Genomic DNA, 27,287 nt, shown 5'->3' with positions numbered 1-27,287 from the left:
CTCCTGGGCTTCAAGCTCTGTGCAGTGCCATGAACAAACTATTGGAGCTGTACGGGGGTCAGGAGAAGTGTTCCAGTCCCAGCTCTACCACCACCTTCTGTGACCTTGGAACAATGACCTCCTGCTTTGAGCCATAGTTTCTCATCTTTAGTACTCTGTAAATGAATTAGGAGTGTGACATCTGAGAGTCTATGCAATTTACATAGGGTTAAGTGTATTGGTTCAGGAACCAGAAGACTTAGGTTCAAATACTGGCTTTGCTCTGTACTAGCTGAGTGACCTTGGGCAAGGGGCTTGTCTCCACAATGCTGATGGGGTGATGGGGTGTTGTGAAGATGTAATGAGACAACATTGAAAGCATTTAGTACAGCACTTGATACAGGGAACTAGGTAGAACTAATATGCACTGTTGTTTCTATTCCTTTTCGTTTCTGGTACCTCAGAGCCTTTGCCAGTTTAAATGCCTTTAAAAAAATAGTACTAACAAGTTGGGCACAGTGGTGCATGCCTGTAATTCCAGCTACTTAGAAGGCCCAGGCAGGAGGATCACGAGTTTGAGGGTAGCCTGGCCAATTTACAGAGACTCTGTTTCAAAATATAAAATGGAATGGGGATGTAGCTCTCAGTGGTAGAGCACCCCTAAGTTCATCCCTAGGCCTAGTACCACAAAACAAACAAAAACAGAAGGAGAAGGAGTAGCAGAAGCAATGAGTTTAGCAGTAAAGCAGTTCAGTAAAATGTAAATTGTGGGCTGAAAATGTGGCTTAGAAGTAGCGCCTTTCCTTGGCTAAGGTGTGGCAAGCCCTAGGTTTGGGCTTTAGCACTGCAAAAAGGAAAAAAGAAAAAAAAAGTAAAATAGATTTGTTTGCATCAGACAGAGATGTGCTTTTGAAATCTCTAGAATTTAGAAATCTCTAGAATCTGTAGAATTGAAGGCCTTAATTTCCATCTTGGATCCTTGATCCTTTATGATTGCTGAAAAGGTCCTTGGGGGCAATATCTTAATCCAGATTCTATCTTAATTTCAGATTAGGAGGCATCAGTGGGTTCCCACATTGTGGGAAAATTACTTAAAACCTAACTTTTTTTTTTGGTACCGGGGATCGAACTCGGGATCTTGCCCTTGTGAGGCAGATGGTGGAACCACTAAACTAAATCCCTGGCCAAAACCTAAAATATTTACGAAAAGGCTATCAATCACTTTGTCAGTTACTCAAACACTGGTGAACATCCAAAGCGTTTAACCAAACTATACTCAAAGCATTTATGAATTTTAAAAATATGTATTCTCAGTATTATCAATATCCCAAAGTTCTGACACTTTTCTGAGATTCTCTTTACTTTCCTAACTCCCTTTTCCCAATGCTAGACTGGGAGCTGAGGGACCCCTCTGTGATTTCTCCCTGACTTGACTCCCAAGCATTAAAGTGTCTGCCACAGTTTTTTTTTTTTTTTTTTTTTTAAGGAAACCCATTATATTTCAGCAGGTCTGGAATGGCAGGGCAATGATGCTATTTTTTTTCCAGAAAAATGAGCTTTTGGGGAGGCACACATCGGACAGTGCTTGCCAAACTGATCAGGCACCCATGGTTAAGCATTTGTGTGGGTTTTCTTTGTGGTTTCCGGGGTGCAAGCCTCAGAGAGTCCTTGCCCAGAGTCCTAGACATGAGGACCCCTGAGGCATAGGAAGGGGCCCTCCAGAACCTTTGCTCCCAGGGTGCCAGACCTGGCTGCTCCCTGGAAGGTCAGGCATCTCCACCTGCACTGAACCAGGCCTGTGCTGCCCACCACACACCTTGGATGGTTCTCTTGAAGAAGGCCTTGCAGGCCTCGAAGGAGGCCACGCTGTAGTGGTAGCCAGAGGCAATGTCCCCATACATGAGGCACAGGCACTTGGTGTGGTGTTGAGCATGTACTCCTACTTTATGGCCGAGTCCTCCATGATGCCGCTGTCACAGTCCTCGTAGCTCTTGCAGCACGGGGTGCCTCCCAGCCCCGCGCCTGGGAACATAGATGGTCAGTCCAGCCCCTTGGTGTGGGTGCCCAGGGCCAGGCCAAAGCCACCGCTGGCGTCCGACGAGCCGCTGGGGCTATGGCGCCACAGTTTTTTCTTTCTTCTGTCTTTGCAGGGGGCCGAGAGAACAAGATGCCCATTCTCATTTCCAAGATCTTCAAGGGGTTGGCAGCTGACCAGACAGAGGCTCTCTTCGTGGGGGATGCTATCCTGTCTGTGAATGGTGAAGACCTGTCCTCTGCCACCCATGACGAGGCAGTGCAAGCTCTCAAGAAGACAGGCAAGGAGGTAGTGCTGGAGGGTAAGCACTGGGGCCCAGAGCCTGGGGCTCAGGCATGTGTTTAACTTCTTCCCAGTCTCCCTAGGCATCAGGTGGCCCCAGCCAGGCCTTGGGGCTGGATTGAAAATGGAAACAGAACTTTGGGACCTGCTTGGAGATAGTGTGTCAGGGTAGAGAGAGAGCTTGTGTGGAGCTAAGCAGACCTGGTTTCCCTTCCTCTCTCACTCTCTACTACTGGGGCCTTGGACAAGTCACTTCCTTTCCCTGAGCTTTAGTTTCCTCATCTGTAAAATGGGGATATAACTCCTGCCTTTCTGGGTTGTTGTAAATAGGACCAAGGGTACATTGTAGGATGTGACATACAGTGAGTGACTCAGGTAAAGAGAGGAGTGGAGACTTGGGGAGCGGCAGCTAAGATTCTATCCTAAGGGACCTAGAGATTAACTCTAGGTTCTTCTAACACCCAGAGAGCTATCATCCTCTTTGAGGAGAGAACTTGGCTACTCTACAGCAAGATGTCAAATTCTTCCAGCAAAGATCAGAGATGAGTTTATTATTTTTGGGGGGCCGGTCCTTGGTTGGGTGGCTTTCTTCACTATGCCTTCACTGTGTGGGCTTGGATGAGCCCTTTGCCATCTTTGGGCCTCACTTTCCCTATGGGTTGTGATGACCTCCTGCTATGTTCCTTATTTGCCTTTTTCCCTCTCTCTTAGGAGGTGTCTGCTTTGCTCAGCTCTTTCCTCAAACCCCACTCTGGCAGCTCCGGAAGTCTGTGGGGGCCTGAGGAATGTGCTTTTGGCTCATTGCCCAGAATAGCCACAGGGAGGTGGCGGGGGCTGATGGAGAAGCCCTGGTCAGCAAAGCTTCTGAGCTACGTCCCAAATCCTATGAGTTCCCTGAAGGGGTCTCCAAGAGCCCACAGAAGCAAACAGGCTATAGTTCTTTGCTGATTCTTGGCATTCTTGTGGCTCCAGACCTCAATTCCCACTGTTTTATTTTATTTTTATATTTTAGCCATATCTATAAATACTAGTAATGCATTTTCATACTTTAAAAAGGACTGACTCTAGAGTGTTGGTCCCTAAAAGCTTAAGTATATCAAATGTCAAATATATATATATAAAATTTTTTTTTTGTGGTGCTGGGGATTGAACCCAGGGCCTCATGCACGCTAGACAAGTGCATTATCACTGAGTTATACCTCCCGATCCTATCAATCATACTTTAACTGCAAAGCCAAATAACAGAATCACTCATAAATGATATGGGCGTAAGAGCCTTCTCCCCAGATGCCTTAACGCTTTGATATTTATAGCTGGCAGTACAGATTAATACAATTGACATTCATTGAAATGTCACATTTTAGCTGACTTGAAAGAGTTTTTAGTTTCTGTTGTTTGAAATTTTGATCTATAAATGGTGAAATTTTTGCTGTGGCCATGTTTCTAATTCACCCTGAGGGGCCCTCACCCTTCTCATTTTAAGGGTTGAGAACATTTGTGTCCAGGTTGTTGGCATGTGTATCGTTCTGAGAAAGAAATAACTGAGTGTTTGACATTTGAATCGTCTTCTGACTTTGAGAGCTAATACTCAGGCCTTCTCTCTAATTCATGAGTATTTGTCCTTCCTCAATAAACCAAGAACATTCATAGGTACTTACTTCATGTCCTAGGTTAGAGATAACCAATTGCTTTCACTGAATATCAGCCTCACTTGGAACTACTGGGAGTTCCATATTTATGAGGATTGGAAGGCCTTACCTGAGCAGAAAGGAGCTGTAGTTGATTAGCAATGTCTGCCACAGATGCAGCATGGAGACAAGTAACACATGTACCATCCCAGGACTGAGGGTCTCCAGCTCTTATGTTCTAGGACTTTTCCAATGTTAAGACCATTCCTTTGGTAAACCCTTTCCCAGATGTGGTTATGAGGAAGGAGGTTGGGGCCTTCTTGTTGGTTTTTTGAACTTTTTCTTAGTTGAAGTCTCTCTGTCCCTCTCTCTTTGCCTTTCTTCTAGTACTGGGGATTGAACTCAGAGCCTTCACACTGAGCCACCTCCCCACCTTTTTTTTGAGATAGTGTCTTGGTCTGGCAAAATTGCCCAGGCTGGCCTCTAACTTGCAATCTTCCTGCCTCAGCTTACCAAGTAGCTGGGATTATAGGCAGTGTCATTGTGCCCAGCTCTCCAGCCTTTTTAAAATTTATTTTTGGGATAGAGTTTCAGTAAATTGCCCAGGCTGGACTTCAACTTGTGATCCTCCTGCAAGCCTTCCAAGTAGGTATGATAACAGACGTGAACCACCATGCCTGGCTATCCCCAGCCATTTGAAGTCACTTCTCACACCCTGGATTCTTGGCCAAGTAATCTGGAAAGAAGCAATTGCACTCAAGGCAGCACAAAGGTTTGAGGTAGGGGCAGCGTGAGGAACTGGGCTCTCTGAAATGCTAGGGTGATCTTAGAAGCCTAGAGGACAGGTGGATGCTGGCTTATGCCTGGTCCTTGAGATTTGGGGGAGTTGCCCCAGTCTGGAGGCATAGTTTCTAGGAGCCTTTCTGGGCTTAGGTTTCCCCTGGAGCCCAATCACTGGCCACATTGTTCAAAACTTCCTACCCCCAACCTATTCCTGAGGTCACCTCTAAGGAGCTGCTGAAGAAGGGCCTTTCCTTTGGATGTGAACTTGGCAAGGCAGCTGGGCATCTTTCCTGGGACTTGGTACAGAATTCTCTGGTGATGTCCTGGAAGAACAAGCGTCACCAGAAAACTCCAGGGGCCTTCCAGAGTTCTCCTTCCTGGCCCAAGTTGGGGGCTCAGCTGGACTTCAGCAACCCCAGTCTGCTTCCTGAAACTTTTCCTCTTGGTAGGTCAAGGGTTTGGACAAAGTCCTGAGCCTGTTTTCAGCTGCGGGGATGTGTTTGTGACCAGAGTCTGGGTGCAATCTGGCAGCCAACACACTTCTGTCAGCTGCTTAGAGACCCATTGTGTGTACAGATCTCATACCAGGGCCAGCCTGGGCCCTTGGAGACCAGGCTGGGAGAAGAAGGAGGGATTACCATGGGAAAATGCCCTTCTCTTTTCCCTTGTCTGGTGTGGTTGGACATACTGACAGTGGCTATAGTGAGTCTGTTATACATTAAAAAAAAATAGTAAAAAGCAATAAAAACCAATAAAGTAAAATTTTAGTGTATTGTACAAAGTAGCAAAGGTATATTCCATGTGGAGACCATCCCTTCACCTCCACCATGGAACCCAGAACCTCACACATACTAGCCAAGCACTCTACCACTGAGCTACATCCCTGGCACAGAAGATTGCAAGTTTGAGGCCAGCTTGGTCAACTTAGTGAATTTCTTTCTTTCTTTTTTTTTTTAATTTTTATTTTTTAGTACTGGGGATCAAACTTGGGACTTTAAGCTTTCCATGCAGGCAGTGGAACCACTGAGCTAAATCCCTGGCCTTTCTTTTTTTTTTTTTTTTTTAAAGACAAGGTTTCACTATGTAGTTCAGGCTGGCCTTGGACTCACTCTGTAGCCCAAGCTACCCTCAAACTCATGGCAATCCTCCTGTCTCAGCCTTCTGAGTGCTGGGATTACAGGAGTGCACCACCACACCCGGCAACATAGTGAGACCTTGTCTCAAATAAAATTTTAAAAATGGGCTGGGGATGTAGCTCAGTGATAGAGCACTTGTCTAGCATGCATAAAGCTCTGAGTTTAATCCCTAGTACAACAACAAAAATAATGCCAAGGCCAGTGCCCATAGTAGGTACTTCATTTATAAGACAATGCATTTTAAGTGCCTAGTACAGTGTCTTCTGCATGGTAAGCCTTCAGTAATCCCAGTCCTGTTATCACCATTGTTGTTTTCTGTGGTAAACCGGAAGCTCCTCCTCTATCTCAGTAGTGGAGATTGAACCCACGGCCTCACATATGCTAGGCAAGTGCTCTACCCTAGAGCTTCATCCCCACCTTGGAAGCTCTTCCTGGGGAAGGAGCACATGTAATTTGTCTCTGAGCCTCCAGGGCTGGTGCTGACCTTAGAACTTAGTGTTTAGGTATCAGCAGGGTACATTCTTTGACCCTTTCTTCTTTCCCTTTAACTTTACACTTGCAGTTGGCTTTCCTAAATGTTGTAGAAAGGGCTCAGAGTGCCTGCTGGGTGTGACTGACTCCTGAACTTTTGGCTTATGAGTCCTTGGAACTCTGAGACCTGCCCCTGCCAGGTCCACCCCTGGGAGATGGACAGTACCAGGTGTTCCGTCTGTGCCTTGGCTCCTTGGATTACCAGCCTCAAAGTGGGATACATCTAATTTGGGGCCACTTTGTTTAGTTGGGCTGAGTGTGCTGTGGCCCTTGAGGCACCACAGGATTTCTGTTGCAGGAACAGGTAGGAGGGGAGCCCCTAGTCAGGTCTCCCATGACTCAGTCCTATTGTTCTGACCATTGTTCACAAGGAAACATTTATTTGGCTGCATTTGGACATAACTTTGGGCCACGTGACTCTCCACAGACAAAACTTGGCCTATGCCAGCCCTGGCCTGATCCCAGTCCTTGATTAAAATGCCTGTGGCCTCAGGAGGCAGGCTTTGTCCCTGATTAGCTGTGCGACCCTGGCTGCTGGTGGAGGTAGAGGAAAGGATGATAATAATCATACTGCTTGTTATTGAGCACCTACAATCCTGCAGTGTGTGAGGCACCCTGCTAAGTGTCTTGACTGTTTTATTTCACTGAATCCTCAATGCTACTCCTATGAATTAGGCACATTCTTCATACACTGCATAGGTGAGAACATTGGAAGAGAGACGCAAAGTTACTTGGCTGTGGTCACATAGTGGCAGAAGTAGAATATTAGCTTAGATCTTTGAGGAGTCAAAGCACAAGGTTTTTTGTTTTTAATTCTTAAGTATTTATAGTGTACTGCAAGTCTGTCACCCCTCTGAGGCTCATTTTGTCTATTCATTAAACACGAATTTCAATCTATCTCATTGGAATGGTGAAATTAGGTGAAGGTGTGTTTGAGTGTTGAACTTGGTGCTTGGCATATAGTAAACACTTATTAAGTGCTTCTTTCTCCTATTACTGAGATACTAGAACTCTGAAGCTAGGCTTCCTGATTTGATAAGGCCCTTCCTTATCTCTGAATCCTGGTTTGGATATTTGGAATGTGGTGGTATATTTTGAAAAAATCAACTAGATTTATATCATCATTATTATTGTTATTATTATTTTTTGGTACCGGGGATTGAACTCAGGACCTTGCACTTGCATGGCAGGTGCCAGAACCACTGAGCTAAATCCCCAGCCTTCAACTAGATTTATAAAAAATTAAAAAGTAGTACATGCTCATTTAAAAAACCCAGAAGAGGGCAGGGGATTTATTTAGTTCAGTGGTTCCGCCTCCTGCCTCCCAAGCGCAAGGTCCCCAGTTCAGTCCCCAGTACCAAAAAAACAAAAACAAAAAACCCCAGAAGAGTATGAAGTGATCATCTCATAGAGATAAACACTGTTGATTTTTTTTTTTTTTTTTTTGGTATCGGGATCAAACTCAGGACCTTGCACTTGAGGCAGGCAAGGTGCCACTGAGCTAAATCCCCGGCCCTGTTGATATTTTTTGCACACTTCCTTTCAGAAAAATTTCATGATTTTTTGTTTTTCTTCTTGCTTTTTTTTGTTGTTGTTGTTATTGTTTGGTTGCTTTTTTTTTTTGTTTTTTTCTTTTCTTTTTTTGAGCCAGGGTCTCACTGTGTAGTTCAGGTAGCCTTTAATTCACTATGCAGCCCAGGGTGTCCTTGAACTTGCAGTGATCCTGCAACCTCAGTCTCCCAAGTGCTGTGATTACAGGCATGAGCCACCACACCTGCATGCTTGGCCTTCAACTCACTGTGTAGCCCAGCCTGACCTTGAATTTGTGATCCTCCTGTTTCAGCTGCCTGGGTGCTGGGATTACATACAGGCATGTGGCACCACACACAGATCCTGGACTGGAACTCATGCCAATCCTCCTGCCTCAGCCTCCCAGCTGCTAGGATTACAGGCATGCATCACCATGCCCAGCTTCATATTTTTTTTTTGGTACCGGGGATGGAACTTGCGCTTTTGAGGCAGGTATTGGCACCACTGAGCTAAATCCTCGACCCCCATTTTGTTTTATATGACTGGGGATTGGCCTGGGGATGTGGCTCAGTGGCACCATGTCTGCCTGGCAAGTGCAAGGTCCTGATTTCGATTCCCAGTACCACAAAACAAAAAAGAAAAAAGAAAAAGTATAGTACTGGGGATTGAGCTCAGGGTCTTACACATGTTAGGCAAGCACTATACCACTGAGCCACAGCCCTCTCTGCCCTTAAAATTTTGAGACAGGCTTTCATTAAATTGCCCAGGCAGTCCTTGAATTTATGATCCTCCTGCCTTAGCCTCCTGAGTAGCTGGTATTACAGGCATGTGCCACTGTGTCTGGCTAGTACTTTTTATTTATTGTTTTTGGTACCAGGAATTAAACTCAGGGCCTTGCACTTGGCAAGCAGGCACTGTGCTGCTGAGCTACATCCCTCACCTGGCTAGTACTTTTTAATGATTGTACAATATCCTATTTTTGGGATTCATTCATTCATTTAGCAAGTATTTACTGAGCCCTTGCTCTGGGCCAGGACTTCATATAGACATTAAGAATATGTGATGGGCTGGGGATTTAGCTCAGTGGTGCCACGCCTGCCTCTCATGCCCAAGGTCCTGAGTTCCATCCCCGGTACAAAAAAAAAAAAAGAGTAAGAATGTGTGATCTGTGCCATTTAAGAAATGCATTTTTTTTTTTTTTTTTGCAATCCCTGCTCATGGACATTCATGTTGTCCCTGGCTTTCTGTACCATAGATAATGTTACTATGCCCTTTCTATATACCTGTGAACATATGTCTGAATTGTAGTTTTTATAAGGGGTATTATTAGGTCAAAGGATTTATGTACCTTTAGAATCTTTCTTTTTTTTCTTTCTTTTGGCACTGGGGATTGAACCTAGGGCCCTTGCACTGAGAGCTACATCCCCAACCCTTTTTATTTAGAGACAGAGCTTCCCAAAGTTGCCCAGGCTGGCCTTAAAGAACTTGTGATCCTCCTGCCTCAGCCCACCAGAGTCCTGGAATTCCAGGCATGCAACACTGAACCTAGCTACCTTTAGGATCTTGATAGCTGCTACCCTACCCCATTCTACTCCTGGGTGTGATAAACTGGGATTTTTATTCCCAAGGTGTGGTAGCCTGGGCTTTGCTGGTCAGCCCTGCTTCTGGGCCTGACAGTGTCCAGAGACTATTTTTAGTCCAGCTTTGCTGGACCAATAAGCCCTAAAAGGTCATCCCTTCCAGAGCATGTTGGTATACCAAATCTTTTCCGTAGCATCCAGGTTAGGTAGGTGGGAAGCCCAAACTTGAGTCCTCACAATGAGAGAGCTAGTATGTCAGTGCCCATTACATAGGCAAAGGATCTGAGACTCAGAGCCCTGGGGACTTTCCAAGGTCCAGTGATAGGATCTGGACTCAAATCCTTGCCATCTGTCCCCAAATCCTGTGCCCATCCCCTTATACTGTCAGGTTAACAGCAACAGAAGTAATAATCACACCCCTGTCTATGGAAGGCTTATCTTCTTTTTTTTTTGTACCGGGGATCAAACTCGGGACCTTGTGCTTGCGAGGCAGGAATGGCACCACTGAACTAAATCCCTGGCTGAGAAGGCTTATCTTCCACCAAACAGGAAAAAGTGTTTTCCTGGTATTGAATTTTTCAGTACCCTGAGAGGCAGATGAATTTTACTTCTATTTTATTTTTATTTATTTATTTTTTACTTCTATTTAAAAAATGAGTAATTAGAAGCTCACAGAGGTCAAGTCACTTGTTGAAGGCCATGGAGCAAGGATATTAAACCAAGTCTGCTTCACTTCAGAGCCTGCAGTCAGTATTCTCACTCCAGGCTGAAAAGCCCCAGACTTTCAATATCCATTCATTTAACAAATCTGTAAGCACTCCGCCACTGAACTACACTCCTAGCCCAGTCATTGAACAAATTTCTTATGTAATCACTGATTACCTGGTATATATCAGGTACTACTCTAGCAGCTGGGTGTACACTGGCAAGCAGAGAACAGTGACCTGTGCTCAGGGAGCTGACTTTTGGGTTGGAGGAGAGAGGCGCTAGACTAGCAATGAATGCATCCATCATGTCATTTTAAGTATGTGACCACCCACTGAACAGGCAAGGAACAGCTTGAGCTTAGCAGAAAGGCTTCCCTGCAGCCAAGACTTGAAGCCAGGCATTTAGTCATCACCATTTATTGAGCATTGGGATAAATTCTGGTGGGACCGTGTTGAGCCAAGATGGACGTGTCCCCTCTGCTTAGTAATACATGTGAGACCCCTGTACTATCTGGCTGTACTGGGCCTGTGAGTGATCCTCCCTTGTCTCTGTGCTTGGGTTTCTAGTGGAATCTCCTCCTGGCTTCCCACCTTGGCAGAGCTGGAGTCCTTGGGAATTGGGGCCTGTGTTTCTGCCTGCCCTGGCTTCCCTAAGGAGGAAGGGCCCGTATCTGTATGTGACCCTTACGAGGCTCCTGGACCAGGGCTTGTCTGGGGAGAGTGTGGATTCTGGCTGTGCCTATCTTGGTACACTCAAGAGTTTTGGCCACAGGCCATGGTCTGCAACTCTTGAGGTCACAGCCTGTGGTCAGCCTAGCCCCACCCTGCCTGGTCCAGCAACTCAGGCAGAAATCAGAGCAGGGAGGAGGCTTCAGAGCAGGGCTATTTAAGGCCATACTCTGGGGCCCCCACCCTCTCTGTGGGAGAGGCCCCTTGGCTTGTGAAATCCAAGCCCTGTTTCTGTCAGCAGCTGTACCGTGTGCTGTCCATTTATAGCATGTTCCTGTGGGAAAGGAGAAGGAGGACCTGGTTCTGGGAGAGCAGGGACTCTGGCAGTTTCTCTGGCTTCAAAGAGGACAAATGTTCACTTGCTGAATATGTAGCATATGAGACTCCTGCTGGATTCTGGGAACATAGAGATAAGTGAAAACCTTCACAGTGCTCCCACCTGGTAGGGAGAACTGACCTCACAGTCAGTCAGAGGGTGGTAGTAGGGTCTGGGGCTATAGAGGTGCTTGGTGGGACAGACACAGATTGAGCGGGGGCTGGCCTGTGGCAGCTCCTCTTCTTCCTTCTTGTTGTTCTTCTTTAAAACAATTTTTTTGGGGGCATTAGTGATTGAACCTAGAGTCTCAGGCTGGCTAGGCAAATGCTCTGACACTGAGGTACATCCCTAACTTCTTTTATTTTTTATTTTGAGACAGTCTTGCTGTTACCCAGGCTGGCCTTGAACTTGCAGTCTTCTTGCCTCATAGAGTAGCTGGGACATCTCCTTCTTCTTACTGCTCAACGAGCCTGTCCTGTCCTGGTGTTCATTTCTGCATTCATACAACACTGACCTGGGTTTGACTCGTCTAGTTTCCATCCCTTAGGAGTTCCCAGGCTTCAAGGGGAGGCAACCTCGACACTCAGAATCACAATAGTGTTCTAGAAAGTGGGAGCAAGGGAGGCTGATAGTAAAGAAATGTCTATTTTTTTATTAGTGCATATTAGACATACAGATTAATGGTTTTCATTTTGGCACATTTGTACATGCATACAACATTTTTAGATCATTTTCACTACCACCTTCATCCTTGCTTCCCCCTTGTTTCTACTTTCATAAGAACCCCCTCTCCCCCACTGGGGTTGAACTCAGGGTGTTGCGCTTGCAGATGTGGCGCCACTGAGCTAAATTCCCAGCCCTTTTTTATGTTGTTTTTTTTTGAGACAGGGTCTCCCTATGTAATTCAGGCCAGCCTTGAACTCACTATGTAGCCCAGGCTGGCCTTGATCCTCCTGTATCAGTCTTCTGAGAGCTAGGATTACAGGGATGTGCCACAGCACCTGGCAAGAAACATATATTTTTTTGAGTCCCTAATGTGTACCATGTGTTTTTACATCATCTCATTTAATCCTGACATCTCTCTGAGGTAGACATTATCATTCCTCTTTTATTGACCAGTAGATTGAGACCCAGAGAGGTGAATTACCTTGTCCATGGTCACATAGTTAGATAGTGCTGGACCTGGAGTTCATATCCAAGAATGCCCAACTCCAGACCATGTACCAAGGGCATTCTGTGCACAAGAGGCTGCATTTTCAAAAGTGTGGCAGTTTGGAAGTTCATACAGCTTCTGAGAGCTACCACTAATTAGTAGGTTTGGAATAAAGGGTGAGATTAGGGATGTGGTAGGCCAAAAAGCCAAAGAGGTAGGTAGGGCCCCTGTCCTAGAGGGCCTTGAAGTTGGGTGAAGGGTATAGGGCAGCCAGAGCAGGAGTTTGAGCAGGGGAGGAGTTTGAGACGCTGTCTCAAAAAACAAAAAAATCATCAATAACAAAAGCCAGGGCCCAGGATTTAGCTCAGTGTTTCCGCTGCCTGCCTCAAAAGCACAAGGACCTGAGTTCGATCCCCAGTACCAAAAAAAAAATTACTGTTCCTGGGTATGGTACTGAATACTGAGAGGCTGAGGTAGGAGGATTACAAGTTTGAGGGCCGGGGATTTAGCTCAGTGGTTCTGCTGCCTGCTTTGCAAGCATAAGGTCCTGAGTTCGATCCCCGGTACCAAAAAAATGAAACAAAACAAAAAAAACAAGTTTGAGCCCAGCTTGGGCAACATAGCAACTTGACGAGACCCTGTCTTAAAATAAAAAATAAAAAGGAGCTTGGCATGTAGCTCAGTGTGAAGGCCCTAGGTTTAATCCCCAGAACTGGAAAAAAAAATAATTAACTATAGTCACCTGGCTATACTATAGAACACTAATCCTATCTACTAATTTTGTACCTGTAGGCAACCTCACCCTATCCTCTTTAAAGAAAGTTCAAACATTGATCAAAATATGTTACTTCTAGGACATCTTGGGGCAGCATGGCTTCAGGGTAGATTAATTTAGGGGATAATGGTATCATTGGAGACCAGGTGTGTCCATCTTTCTGCTTCCCATCCTAATGTGTAGGCCCTAACCTTTGGGTGAAAATGTGGCTACCATTGCTCTAGGACCAAATTCCCTCCCAGAAACTTGGAAAGGTTAGAGGAGAGAAAAAAGGAGTGTGCTTTCTCTCGCATCTCATTGGCCCAAATTGTACCATATGCCTCTTTCTTAACCAATCACAAGCAAGAGGGTTGGAATTGTCATGATTAGCTTTGACCAATCACAATTCTCCTGTGTTGGAAAGAAACTGAGCCTCTAGGGATCAGGGTTCTGTTAGCAAAGAAAAAAGTGGCTTTGGCCTGTCAGGTAGGCTGGACAAGTACCAACTCCATTACCCTTTGAGACAATCCAGTTGTCAGTTCTGGGTAAGTCACTGCTGTTATCCAATAGTCATTTTTTTTTTTTTTTTTTTTTTTGGTACTGGGGATCGAACTCAGGTCCTTGTGCTTGTGAGGAAGGCAGCGGAACCACTGAGCTAAATCCCTGGCCCCCAATAGTCATTTTAAATTCTGGTCCCTTAACTTTAGAATAGGCCTTATTCTCTCAAAACAAACAAACAAACAAACAAATGACTTACCCTTGGTTCAGTATAACTTCTTTTCCAATCCCAAGAGGGTTTGTACCTCCCTCTTTCCTTCACTCCTATTTGCCTTGAATCATGTCTGAACCTTGGATAAGAATAGCTTCTTATCTGTTTTTTTCAGGGAACAGTGCCAAGAATGGCCTCCTAAACCCTGTACTCACAAGACAGGGCATTCTGGCTGGGCCTTGACTTGCCAACATCAGATAAGCAGCCAGCCAGATGGCCATGAGAGCAGGTGTGGTGCAGAGGAGAACGGAGAGGCTGCTCACACCAGCAGCTCTCAGACATCACTGTAGAGCAGCAGACAGTGTCACATGACTGGAGAGAGACCAGTGTTTAACCAGTCTTCTAACCATCTTCTTTTTCTATATAGTATCTTCCTAGCTCGCTTTAGAGATGAGGAGATTGCTGCTTATCAGAATTGGGTACAGCCCAGATGCCAGGGTAGTGTGGCAGACATTATTAGAAGCATTTCCTCTTTTTGCTAATAAAAGCTATTTTAGCTGGATGTGGTTATCACACTTATATTTTCAGGAGTTGGGAGACTGAGGGAGGAGGATGAGTTCAAGGCCAGCCTGAACTACATAGGGAGACCCTGTCAAAAAAAAAAAAAAATAGCTGTTTTATTGGGTAGAAATAAGCATAGTCCCAGAGACCAAATTGTGATTGGTTTAATTCATGACCATTCCCTTACTGATGATTGGGCTAACAGTGGACACACAGCCCAGTTCTGGCCAATGAGATAGAAGGAAGCATCTACTGGGAGCTTCATGGGAGTATTTATGTCTCTGATAACAGCAAGGTGTGAGGAGATTGCCCTTTTTTCTGCCAGTCTCTTCCTTTCCTGCTGGGTTTTGTTATGTAAGGAATGATTCCCTTGAGCTGTGGCAGCCATCTTGTGGTCAGGATGGAAAGGCCAAGAGAAAAGCAAAGGGTCCTGCTCAGAATTCAGTGTCGTTGAGCCTCTGAACCACTCCTGAATTTCTTTCCTTCAGACTTCTTTTTAAGTGATATCATAAATATCTTCATCATTTAAGGCATCGTTATTATATGTTATGATTTGTTATTATTTGCAGCTAAGCCTAATTGACTTAGCAAGAAAGACCAAAGTAGCCAGGTGTGGTGGTGCAGGCCTGTAATCCCAGCACTTGGGAGACTGAGGCAAGAGGATTGCCACGAGTTCAAGGCCAGCCTGGGTTACAAAGTGATTCCAAGGCCAGTCTGAACTACATAGTGAGACCCTGTCTTGAAAAACAAAACAAAAAATAAAAACCCAAAGTGTTATATCACCAATCATAGGTGCTCAAGAAAACTGGCTTGTCCCTACATCTCTATCTCTCTACTCCCACCAACCTCTTCCCAGATCAGCCCTGTCCATCATGTTGCCTTTTGCTTCCAGTTTCTATTATTAGTGAGATCTTTTCTAGGGATATGTTGTTTTGTTGTAGCCCAGACTGGCCTTGAACTCACAATCCTCTTGCTTCAGCCTCCTAAGTGCTGGGATTAGAGATCTCCTTTTCTAGAAAGGCATGAGATCATGGCTCACATCACTGGGGCCACAACTGAGATTATTTTAGTTGCAAATATTAGAACCCTAGTTGGATTTGCAACCTGACTTTCTGAAGGACGAAATCAGAAATGGAAATATTGGGCTGGGGATTTAGCTCAGTGGTTCCACTGCCTGCCTCACAAGCACAAGGTTCCGGGTTTGATCCCTGGTACACCCCCACCCCCCCAAGAAAGAAATGGAAATATTAGCAGGTGCCTGGCAGACCTTTCCACCATCTCTCAACATATGTCCCCACTGTCTCTTTCTACAGACTTTCTCCTCTTCTCTGTCCTCACAGCAGAAGGTGGTTGTCCCTGTAGCATTTAAGCCACCTGTATAGAATCCCTTCCAGTCTCAGTCTGAACTGCCTCATGTGGCTCAGGTGTCCACTGTGGCCCAGGAGGACAGGATCGCATGTCAGAACAGGACTTTATGGGTCAATTGGATTTAGAAGCAGATCTGGGCTGATATTCTAGAAGTATTCTGTCCAGTGCGGTGGCTATTAGCTCTGTGACTATTTAAAACTAATTTTTTTTCCTTTTTTTCTTTCTTTTTTTTTTTTTTTTTTGGTACCAGGGATCAAACTTGGGACCTTGCACTTGCAAGGCAGGCGCCAGAACCACTGAGCTAAATCCCCGCTCCCTTTTAAAACTAATTGTAAGTTAACTGAAATTAAATAAAAATGTAAAATTCAGTTTATTTATACTACCCTCATTTTAAGTGCTCAGTGGCTACTACATATATTGAACAATGTATATATAGGCATTTTCCATGGTCATAGAAGATTCTGTTGGAAAATGCTGCTCTAGAAGGCATTCAGTACACTTACTCAGTGATAATTGGTCAGACTTCATAGGGCCCATGGGCACCTATATGGATTAGGGTACAAACTCACTGCTGTAAAAAAGCAACCCATAAGTGGTTGTGCCTTAAATATAAAAGTCTTTTGCTCTCTCTTTTTTTTTTGGTACCAGGGATCGAACTCGGGTCCTTGAGCTTGCGCAGCAGGCGGCGAAACCACTGAGCTAAATCCTTGGCCCTTTTGCTCTCTTAAGTAATAGTTCAAGCCTGATAAGGCCCCCCTGAAATGTCAGCATCTGCTCATCTCTATTTGGTTGGTTGGACTTCCTTAGAGTATGGCTTTTGTCCTCATGGTCAGGGTGGTTCCCCACCAATCTGGTTTCCAGGCAGTGAAACAGAAGGGCACATCCCTTCTTCAATGGGCAAAGCTAGGTACCTGCACACATCTTTTCCACTCCTGTCCTGTTGGCCAGACTTGGTCACATGGTGCTTAGACCAGCAAGGGAGCCTGGAAACTGAAGTCTCTAGCTGAGAGGCTATCACTGTATTGGAGGACAATGAACAGTGTCTACCATAGAACTATCTCATTCAGTTCCTCTTTGCAGATGAGAATGAAGAGAAAGAAAGTGGCACATCTGTCATGTCCTGGTTCCCATCTCAGTGCTTCTTCCTTTCTTTGTGGCTGTTTTCTGTTCTCGTTAAGCAGCCATCCTGAAAGTCCAAACCCTTCCACACACTTGTCTAGAATTTAGTCACTTGGCCACACCTTGCTGCAGAGGAGGCTGGGAAGTGTAGTTTGCCTTCTGGGGAGCCATGTGTCCATGAACCAGGGGGAGGGTGAATGGATATTGGTAGGCATCAAGTTTTTTCTACCATACTGCCATGCCAGAGGCTTTATTTTAGGGTAACATGGTGACACTGGATCTAAATTAAACTCTTTTTTTTTTTGGTACCAGGGATTGAACTGAGGACCTTGTGCTTACAAGGCAGGCTCGGTGACACTGAACTAAATCCCTGGCCCTAATTAAACTCTTAATTAACTAGTGACAACCATGCTACACAGTGGTAACTGCTGATCTCTCTCTTGACCAGTCAAGTACATGAAGGAGGTCTCACCATATTTCAAGAACTCTGCCAGTGGGACTGCGGTTGGCTGGGACTCACCTCCTACTTCACCCCTTCAGCGGCAGCCTTCCTCCCCTGGCCCACAACCCCGCCACCTCAAGGAGGCCAAGCACGTGCCTTTGAAGATGGCATATGTCTCGAGGAGGTGCACCCCCTCTGACCCAGAGCCCAGGTGAGGCTGGGGTGGGGGGCTGCTCAGACACTCAGATGCTCTAGAAAGAAAGATGCCTCTATGTTGTATAATGACAGGCACAATGCCAACACATAGTAAGTGCTTAAGAAACAGGCTGAATGGATGCATCAGTGAAGTTATGGAATGATGATGTGTTTTGTTTTGGTACCGGGCATCGAACTCGGGACCTTGCACTTTCGAGGCAGGTGCCGGAACCACTGAGCTAAATCCCCGGCCCATGATGATGTGGTTTGGTTCTCACTTCTTCCTCTTGTTTTAGGGAGGAGCCCTGGGTTCTAGTCCTGGTTCTCTTTAAACTAGTCCCTTTTTCTCACTGATCTTATCACTCTTAAGGTTGCTGGATTCAATTATTCCCTCAAGCTGACTTGGTGGAGGTTTTGAGGTCTGGTAACATTTGCATCAGGGACACAGAAGGTTACTGTACTTCATATTTGAGCAGCCTTTAACAGTTCATTAATGCCCATGATGAATGTAATCCTTATGTAGTGTAAACATGTACTAATAAAAATAAAAATTTGAGAGAAGTTTCACCAACTGCTGCGCAAGCACAAGGACCTGAGTTCAATCCCTGGTACCAAAAAAACAAAAACAAAAAAAACCAAAAAAAAAAAAAAATTGAAAGAAAAGAAGCCCAGTTCACTGATAATAAGGTCAGTACCAGGTAACATTTAGTGAGTGCCGAAATTCTTCAGGAACACAGTTCATTGCAGCACCGTCACCTTGAAGGGTGACTGCATTTCTGCTTGATGGAGGCTGGGAGTCCAGCCGGGGGAGGCTCCTCTGAATGTGCTCAGTTTCTGCACAAATGCATTTTATTTGCTACAGTTTGTGAAGCTGTAAAGTTAAGAGAAATGAGAACCTTTTCAGCATAAATATATTTTACTTGCACTGTTTTTTAGCTAAAAGTGAAAGCTTAGATTAAATAAAATCAGAGTTGAGAAGAATCATCAAGAGACTGCTTCTCAGTGTGAATCAAGTGTTGAAAAATGGTTGGTGGCCGGGGATTTAGCTCAGTGGTTCCGGTGCCTGCCTTGCAAGCACAAAGTCCCGAGTTTGATCCCCGGTACCAAAAAAAAAAGCCAGAAAAATGGTTGGTGTATTTTGTCAGTAATTGTACATAATTTTTGTCACATAACATAAAAATGGCTATGTAAACTTTAATTATTTTGCTAAGAGAATGTATGCAAGCTGTGGGCCAACTTAACAGACGTCCAGAGCAAAGCCCCTTCTTTGTACCTTTTTTTTTTATTACAAATATACTAATTGGTTCTTTATATTTTCAGAGGTTATTGTATTAAATTGTCTATTTTTTTTTTTTTGGTACCGGGGATTGAACTCGGAACCTTGCGCTTTCGAGGCAGGCGGTGGAACCACTGAGCTAAATCCCCAGCCCTTAAATTGTCTATTGATAGTACTTTTATGACTGTAAATACTTTGGCTTTCTCCGTGTGAATTCTCACATTAGACTTTAATTTGTGCATGTGAACTGAACGCTGATCAGTATTTTTTATCAACACCTGAGAACTGTTAGACCTTTTATTTTATCTTTTAGAAAATCCCTCTTTCCATTTTTTCATGTAAATTTTGCAGTTACTTGTTCATATGTAAATATTTTACTTTCAAAACCATGAAGTTTTTAATTGCTGTTGTTTTATAGAGGATTGAAAGAAAATTAACTCCTTTATTAAAGACAAATTTATCTATAAAAAAACCCAAAAAACATTTAGTGAATGCTAATTGTGTGTCCGGCACAGATTAAGTGGTTCCCATGAACAATTTCATTTAACTCTCACGGTGGCCCTAAGAGCAAAGTCCTATTTTTCAGTACTGTTTTATAGACGAGAAAAAGGAATCACATAGAAAGGGTGCCACTTGCCTCATTCCAGGTGCCTTTTCTGCTTGAGAAGCTGCAGGTGCCTGAGTGATGGTGGTGGCTGAGTGGAATCTGAGTTGGTTGAGAAGAGTATGCAGTGTAGGGGTGGTGTGTATGTGGCATATGCATAAGAAGCTCATGCTGTGGATCCTAGTTACGGCCCAGCTTCAGTGCCAGTGTTCAACACTGACTGGGAGGACTGGTGGAGGACAGCATCTAAACCTGCCCCCCCTTGATGACATGCCCCTGCCTGCTCCATGAGGAAAGAACTGGTGATTTGCACTCCAGAGGCTGAGGCCAGAGGATCGTGGGTTCTAGGCCAGCCTGAACTATATAGTGATATCCTGTCTCAAAAGAAAAAAATGCCATTTGTGGAAGTGCACTCCTATAACCCTAGCATTTAGGGAGGCTGAGGCTGGAGGATCTCAATTTTGAGTCCAACCTGGGTAACTTAGTGAGACCCTGTCTCAAAATAAAAAAGGGCCAGCGGTGTGGCTCTTAGTGTTAGAGCACTCCTGGGTTTGCTCTCCAATGGGGGTGCGGCGGGAAGAACTTGTGATTCACAGGTCACTTACTAGTGTTCATTCCACTGAAGGGGTCCTTGTATTGGGTGAAGATGGGGTAGTTTTAGTCCTTCCAGAGACTCATAGAACTTTAAGGTTCCTAACTTGATCCCAGACATTACTCAAAACATGTTATGTATATGTGTTTCTGTGTGTGTGCAGATGTAGATAATATGTCCCTTCTGCCACATTTTATTTGTTGAATCAAATCATAAGGTCAGAGAGAGAAGAAATGAACTTTACTTTTTGGTGGGCACAGTGAAATGTGTGTACAGGGTGGGACACATTTGAAGGAGCCCATCTTTGGGCACTAACTACCACACAGGACAGATTTGCCTTTCATTTGGAAGGGTCACCCCTCCAGAGACTTCTATGTGTCACAGATCAGAACTGGGTCACACAGAGGTGTAACTCAGTGATAGAGCACTTGGTGAGCATGTTGAGTCTCTTAAGTTCCATCTCTTGCACTGCAAAAAACAAAAGTCACATGGCTTCCCAGCCCTAACTGCTAAGGGAAGCTGGGAATTCAAGGATTTTGCTTCCTAGTTCTGCAGTACAGGAAAGCAGAGGTAAAGGGGTGTGAAAAGGGTTTTGTGCTGGGCATGGTGGTGCATGCCTGTAATTCCAGCACTCAGGAGGCTGAGGCAGGAGGATTGCCATGAGTTCGAGCCCAGCCTGAACTACATAGCAAGACCCTGTCTCAAAAAAACAAAAAAAAAAGGGCTGAGGATTTAGCTCAGTGGCACCATGCCTGCCTTGCAAGTGCAAGGTCCTAAGTTCGATCCCTGGTACTGGAAAAAAAAAAGGGTTTTGAGAACCATCCTTCAGTTCCTGCCCCACTCCATCTACTACAGAAATGCTAGAATGTCAGATGTGGTGCCTTATCCCTGTAAGGGCAGCACTGGGAGGTTGAGGCAGGAAGATCGCAAGTTGGAGCCCAGCCTGGGCAATGTATGACTTAGTGACCCTGTCACTGTACCTTGGTACTAAGGCAAAAGAAATGTCAAAGAGGAATGACTCGTTAATCCCTCTCAAAACATTTCGAAAATCTTCTCAGACATTGCTCCTGTTGGTTGTTTCCTGAAACTCTACTCCATTCTGGCCTGTGTGGTCTTTTATCTCCACCTTTCTCTCACTCCCATTTCTTCAGCTCTTTACTACGTAGATCAACTTGACTCCCCTCCTGTCCTTTTTTTTTTTTTGGTATTGAGGATCGAACTCAGGATCTTGCGCTTACGAGGCAGGCACCAGAACCACTGAGCTAAATCCCTGACCCTTTTGTTTGTTTGTTTGAGACAGAGTCTCATTATGTAGTTCAGGCTGGCTTTGAATTCACTATGTAGCTGGCCTGGAAATTGTGGCATTCCTCCTTCCTCAGACTCCCAAGTGTTGGGATTACAGGTGTGCACCACCATGCCTGGCTCTTTAGCTTTATTAATAGATGAATTACTTTAGTTCTGTGCAACCAAATTTTCCTTAGAAACCACGAGGAAAGGACATGATGAAACCTCACACAATGATCATTTTGGCTCCCAGTGCATGTTTGAGTATATGTGTATTTGTGTGCATAGCATATATGTGTTTGTCTTTGTCCCTTGTCTCAAGACCCCATGAGGCCCCCAAACTGGCTGGAGCCCCAGTGGTGGGCAGTGCACCTCATTCCCTCAGGGCCATCAATTGTGGCTTCTTCTAGTGTGGCAGTGGATTCCCGGCTGGGGAAGCTGCAGCTCAGTGACAGGCTCCACCCTGCCCCATGTGCACCTGCAGGTACCTGGAGATCTGTGCAGCAGATGGCCAAGACACCTTCTTCTTGAGGGCCAAGGATGAAGCTACTGCGAGGTCATGGGCAGGTGCCATCCATGCCCAGATCAACGGTCTGATACCCTGGGTCAAGGACGAGCTGCAGGCACTCCTGGCAGCCTCAGGCACAGCTGGGAACCAGGACATCAAGCAGATTGGCTGGTTGACTGAACAGGTGCCTACTGGGTCCCTCTGCCTTTCCTCTCTTGGAACTGGTCTGTCCCCAGTGCCTCTCATCGCCTCACTCCTCCTGGCTCTCATCTCTCCCTTCCCCACTCATCTCACTGCTGCTTTGCCTCCTGCAGCTGCCTAGTGGGGGCTCAGCCCCAACCCTGGCCCTCCTGACTGAAAAGGAGCTGCTCCTCTACAGTGGTCTCCCCCAGACCCGGGAGGCCCTGAGCCGGCCAGCCCGCACTGCCCCACTCATCGCCACCAGGTACCCAGGGGCAGGGCCCATGTCTCATCCAGAGCTTGGGGGGAGATGCTCCAGATGGGCCCCCGAAGTTGTGAACCCCTGCCCTATTCTGACCTCCTTAGGTTGGTCTGCAGTTCCTCCCCAGGTAATCTCAAGCAAGTCTCCGTCCTCTCTAGACCTGTTCCCTGTAAAATGGGGGCTCAATCAGAAGGCTGTGAAGTCCCACCAGTCACTCATTCACTGACATCTGGCCTAGGGGACACAGTTGACCGCAACGGTCACAGCCCTCAGGGAGAACCTAGTCTGGTAGGGGAGAGGGACCCAGGAATAGCCGTTATAATTGTAGAAGCCACTTAACTCTGCCAGGCCTAGTGGGTGGGGGAAGGCCTCAAGGAGGAGGTGACATTCTAACTGGACTTTGATGGATGAGGAGAAGTTGGAATGAGGGGAAGAGCTCAGATAGAGAGAGAATCACGGCCAGAGGTACAGAGGCATTTCATGGGCTATGAGTGGGTACAACCAGATGTAGAATCCATGTAAGAACTGGAGATAAACGAGACAACGAGTTGGCAGGGCCTGATCTGGTAGATGCCCTGCTTTTGGCTAAGGAATGGTAGCTTTCTTTTAAGGCTTGTGGCAGTGTTGAGGGTTTCAGTTCAGGTTGTATTTATTATTATTATTATTATTATTATTATTAATTTTTTTTTTTTTTGGTACTGGGGATTGAACTCGGGTCCTTGCGCTTGCGCAGCAGGCAACGAAACCACTGAGCTAAATCTCCGGCCCTGTATTTATTATTTATTGAGGTACTAGGGATTGAACCCATGGCCAGGCAAGTGATCTACTACTCAGCCACACCTGCAGACCCTCAGGTTGTGCTTTAAAGAACCCTTGTAGCATGGAGAATACACTGGGAAAGGGCAGGGTGGAAGCTGGGAGGCTGCTGCAGTCGAGCAGGAGAGATGGTGGGGCTGGGGGAGGTGTGATAGGGGAGGCAGCAGATGGAGAAGAAAGGCAGCATTTGCAATGGAAAACACATGGGTGGTAAATTCACAGGCTTAGTGCTTGCCAGATAGGGAGGGTAAAGGAGGTGTCCTGGATGAACAGGTTTGGAGCTTGTGTTGGGAGTCAGTGGGAATGGGAGTGGGGATGTAAAGAGAGGAGGCCAAGCAAGATGCTGAGTCAACTCCAAGGTATGTGTGGAATGGATAGGGAACTTGGACAGGAAGCTTGAGGACTTGTGGGTCAGCAGCTCAGGGCTTTCCAGTGGGAGATTGAGTGTCAGCAGTGGCTCCAAAGGGGAACTGAGAGTGTGGAGTAAGGAGCAGAGAGGGCTAAGAACTCAGAGGTCTGCTGCCAGAGACCAGGCAGCAAGCTGCCTATGGCTGCACAGCAGGTAACAGTCAAACTACAGGGTCTGGGGCCCTTGACACCCATGTCTCCTCAGCCTGTACTGGGCTCTGTCTGGCCCATGTGGCAGGAACCTGCTGGCCATTGGGGTTAAGTAGGTTATGGATTGGTAATCAAGTGATTCATTAATTAAGGCAAATATCTTCTGGGTACCAAGGATTGAACTCAGGACCTTGCACTTGTGAGGCAGACCTGGTGCCACTGAGCTAAATCCCCAGACTGACAACAAATATTTATTAAGAACCTACTATATGTCAGGCATGGTTTGAGTTACAGGGAATACAGTGGTAAATAAAAATGTCTACCCTTGTGGACATTCTAGTGAAAAAGACAGCCAGAAACCAACTGAAACAAAAAGGATACTTTCTGGTACCATGATGATAAGTAAGGCTAATGAGTGACACAGATACTATTTTAGACAGGAAGATCAGGGAAGGCTTCTCAGAGGAGGTGACATTTGACAAAGATCTGAGGGGAGTAAGGGAGTGAACTGTGCAGGTAATCAGGAAGAGTGCCTAAGCAGAAGGAACAGCAGGTGCAAAGGTGTGTGTGTTGTGGCGAAGACACTGCTTCGGCTGGAGCTGGGGGAGATGGCAGGAGATGTCTCCAGCTGAGTCAGTCTGTGCCCACCTGCAGGTCCAACCCCCATTAGGTGGTAAAGGATTCACAGGTCACTGCCCCCTTGCCCAGGACTGTTTCCCCCCTGAGCAAGGCCTCATGCCAAGCCTTCTGTCCCCACCCCAGGCTGGTGCACTCAGGCCCTTCCAAGGGCTCGGTACCTTATGACACAGAGCTCTCTTTTGCCCTACGCACGGGCACACGCCATGGTGTGGACACTCACCTGTTCAGCGTGGAGTCACCACAGGAGCTGGCTGCCTGGACCCGGCAGCTGGTAGATGGCTGTCACCGGGCTGCTGAAGGTGTGCAGGAGGTGTCTACAGGTATGCTGGGTGGATCTGGGGGTGTCCTTTGGTAATGGGCCTCTTATCCACAGAGGCATGCAAACTTCCTTCTGTAGGGTGCTTTGGAGGGGACTAGAGAGTGGGTTTGGGCTCTCTGGGGCCTTCTGTTTTGGAATGCAGGTGCCACTGAAGGTCACTTTTTCTTGGGGTTTTTCTTGCCCTGTCCTTGTGATTCTGCTGGTGACGATGTGAGAGTGGCACTTGGGGTTGGGCTTTAGATGAAACAGGATGCCCAGATAAATATGAATCTCAGATAAACAATGAATACTTTTTTTGGTGTAAGTATGCCTAGATTATTCATTGTTTACGTGAAATTTGAATTTTGTTTTGTTTTGTTTGGTGTCGGGGATTGAACTTGGGACTTTGTGCTTGGAAGGCAGGCTGCAGAACCACTGAGCTAAATCCCCGACCCTGAAATTTGAATTTTAAGTAGCAGTTCTGTAGGTCCTAAGGTCTCTTAGGGCCATGCTTGGTAGGTTTGCTGATGCCTTTGTGGGGGATGAGCCTCCGAGCCATGGCAGAGTTTAGACTCTCCCTTTCTAGTTACAGTGCTGCTGAAAGTGGGATGAGCAGTGGACATAGGTTCTCTGAGGGCCTGTCTTTCTGTATTTTGGGGTGATTGAGCAGCGTGGGCACCCAGGTGTCACAGCAGACAATAGGTCTCCTGTCTGTAGGGGGATTCAAAGCCCACTGAAGAGATGCTGGCGGGGGGGTGGAGGTGGGGTGTGGTCTCTGAGGTGCCAGCCATGCCTGTGCCCACATCCCTCCCTGCAGCCTGCACGTGGAATGGCCGTCCCTGCAGCCTCTCTGTGCACATTGACAAAGGCTTCACACTGTGGGCAGCTGAGCCAGGGGCGGCTAGAGCTGTGCTGCTTCGACAGCCCTTTGAAAAGCTACAGATGTCCTCAGATGATGGTGCCAGTCTCCTTTTCCTGGACTTTGGGGGTGCTGAAGGCGAGATCGTAAGTGGGGGGCCACCTCGATACCCTGGGGGTGGTATGTGTGCTGTCATGGAGGCCAGGCTGGGGAGAGGGACCATGACCTTTCTCTCCATCCACTCTGCAGCAGCTGGACCTGCACTCATGTCCCAAAACCATGGTCTTCATCATCCACTCCTTCCTCTCGGCCAAAGTCACCCGCCTGGGGCTCTTGGCCTAGAAGTCCACTAGATGTACAAGCCAGGAAGACGGGGTGTTCACCACATGGCCTGACCTGGCCCTCTGCTGACTGCCTGCTCACCTCTGGGCTGAGAGAAAGGAGAGGAGAGGAGCGGAGCAAGGGCCTCAGCGATCCAGCCCCTGAGGGAGGCTGAGTTGGTACTGGGGATCAGGACCTCGGACCCAGGAAACAGTGGACCCTGACTGTGAGGGGTGGCCTTCTTGTTGCCCTCCTCCACCAGTGCCTTTTGCAGAGAGATATTTTGTGTACACAGAAGCCATTCCGAGCCTGGGACCTGCCCCAGTTTGGGTCCTGACCCCAGCCAACCACTGAGCTGCCAGGCCCCTGGAGGCCCCAAGCTACCCCCACCTGAAGCTGGAGTCTCCTGGGGCAGCGGCAAGAGAAAGAAGAGGAGTCATTTTGTTCATTTTCCCCTCTGCCTCGCCACCTTGGGACGCCATGGTTCTTCTCTTCATCCCTCCTCTCTCCACCTCGTTCTTGGGTAATAAACAGCCTGGGAGCACACAGGCAGACTGGCCAGTGTCTGTGGTTTGTATCTTGGCCTTGGGACCCCAGGGTGGCCCCTGTAGTCTCAGGATGAACCAGACCAAGGATTGGGGCCCCTTTCCCTTGAGGAGAGCAGGCCTTTTTTTTTTTGTTACTCGAAATTGAACTCAGGTCCTTGTGCTTTCAAGGCAGGTGGTGGAACCACTGAGCTAAATCCCTGGCTCAAGAGAGCAGAGAGCAGACGTTTGCGAAGCTCGCAGCAGAACTACTGAGCTAAATCCCTGGTGAGAGCAGACTTTTAATGGGGCTCAGAAGATACCTGTAATCCCAGCAGTAGGAAGATTGAGACAGAAGAATCACCCTGAGTTCAAGGCCAGCTCAAACTACACAGTGAGACTCTGTCTCAAAAAACCAAAAACAAGACAGCATTGTTTTATCTATTGTAATGTAAATTATCCTAAAATTTAGCAGTTTAAAACCAGAAACTTTTATTATTTCTTAGGTTCTGTGAGTAAGACATTTGAGAGGGGCTAATCTGGGTCATTCTTATCTCAGGGTCTTTCACAAAGGTTAGAGTCAAAGGGTACCAGGTTGCGAACCCTGTAATCCCAATACTCTGGAGGCTGAGGCAGGAGGATAACTGAGAATTTGAGGCCAGCCTGAATTACAAAGCAAGACCCTTTCTCATAAAACCAAAAAAAGGGGCTGGGGATTTAGCTTAGTGGTTTTGCCGCCTGCTGCGCAGGTGCAAGGACCCGAGTTTGATCCCTGGTACCAAAAAAAAAAAAGCCAGCATGCAGTGACTGAGGTGCCTGTTGACAGATGTCTCACTTCCTCGAGGTATGGGCCACACCAGAGTGCTACTTGAGTGTCCTCAGGACACGGTAGTTGGTTCTCCCAGAGTGTGTGACTCAGGAGAGAGAACAAGGAGGAAGCCACAGAGTCTCTGACTCTGTGGTAGTGAATCTATGGCAGTGATAGTGAATCTATGGCATTCCTGCTATAGCAGGCTGTTTGTTATCATT

At 46.5% G+C, this 27,287-nt stretch overlaps 1 protein-coding gene across 1 annotated transcript in view; it reads left to right on the top strand.

The window, feature by feature from the left end:
• Positions 1 to 26,293, top strand: part of Snta1 (syntrophin alpha 1) — a 29,148-nt gene extending 2,855 nt beyond the window's left edge. Inside the window, exons 2-8 of the mRNA XM_004867942.4 lie at positions 2,130 to 2,315; positions 17,349 to 17,553; positions 21,778 to 21,985; positions 22,116 to 22,246; positions 24,380 to 24,576; positions 25,372 to 25,559; positions 25,663 to 26,293. Of these exons, the coding sequence (XP_004867999.1) occupies positions 2,130 to 2,315; positions 17,349 to 17,553; positions 21,778 to 21,985; positions 22,116 to 22,246; positions 24,380 to 24,576; positions 25,372 to 25,559; positions 25,663 to 25,755 (1,208 nt within the window). The 3' untranslated portion in view covers positions 25,756 to 26,293. The remainder of the gene's footprint in view (positions 1 to 2,129; positions 2,316 to 17,348; positions 17,554 to 21,777; positions 21,986 to 22,115; positions 22,247 to 24,379; positions 24,577 to 25,371; positions 25,560 to 25,662) is intronic.
• Positions 26,294 to 27,287: the final 994 nt, after the last annotated feature.

Source organism: Heterocephalus glaber, unplaced genomic scaffold (genome assembly GCF_053883595.1).
Source record: "Heterocephalus glaber isolate CG9 unplaced genomic scaffold, H.glaber_assembly_v1.0 deba00001532, whole genome shotgun sequence".
NCBI lineage: Eukaryota > Metazoa > Chordata > Mammalia > Rodentia > Bathyergidae > Heterocephalus > Heterocephalus glaber.
This window is presented reverse-complemented; position numbering and strand designations above follow the sequence as displayed.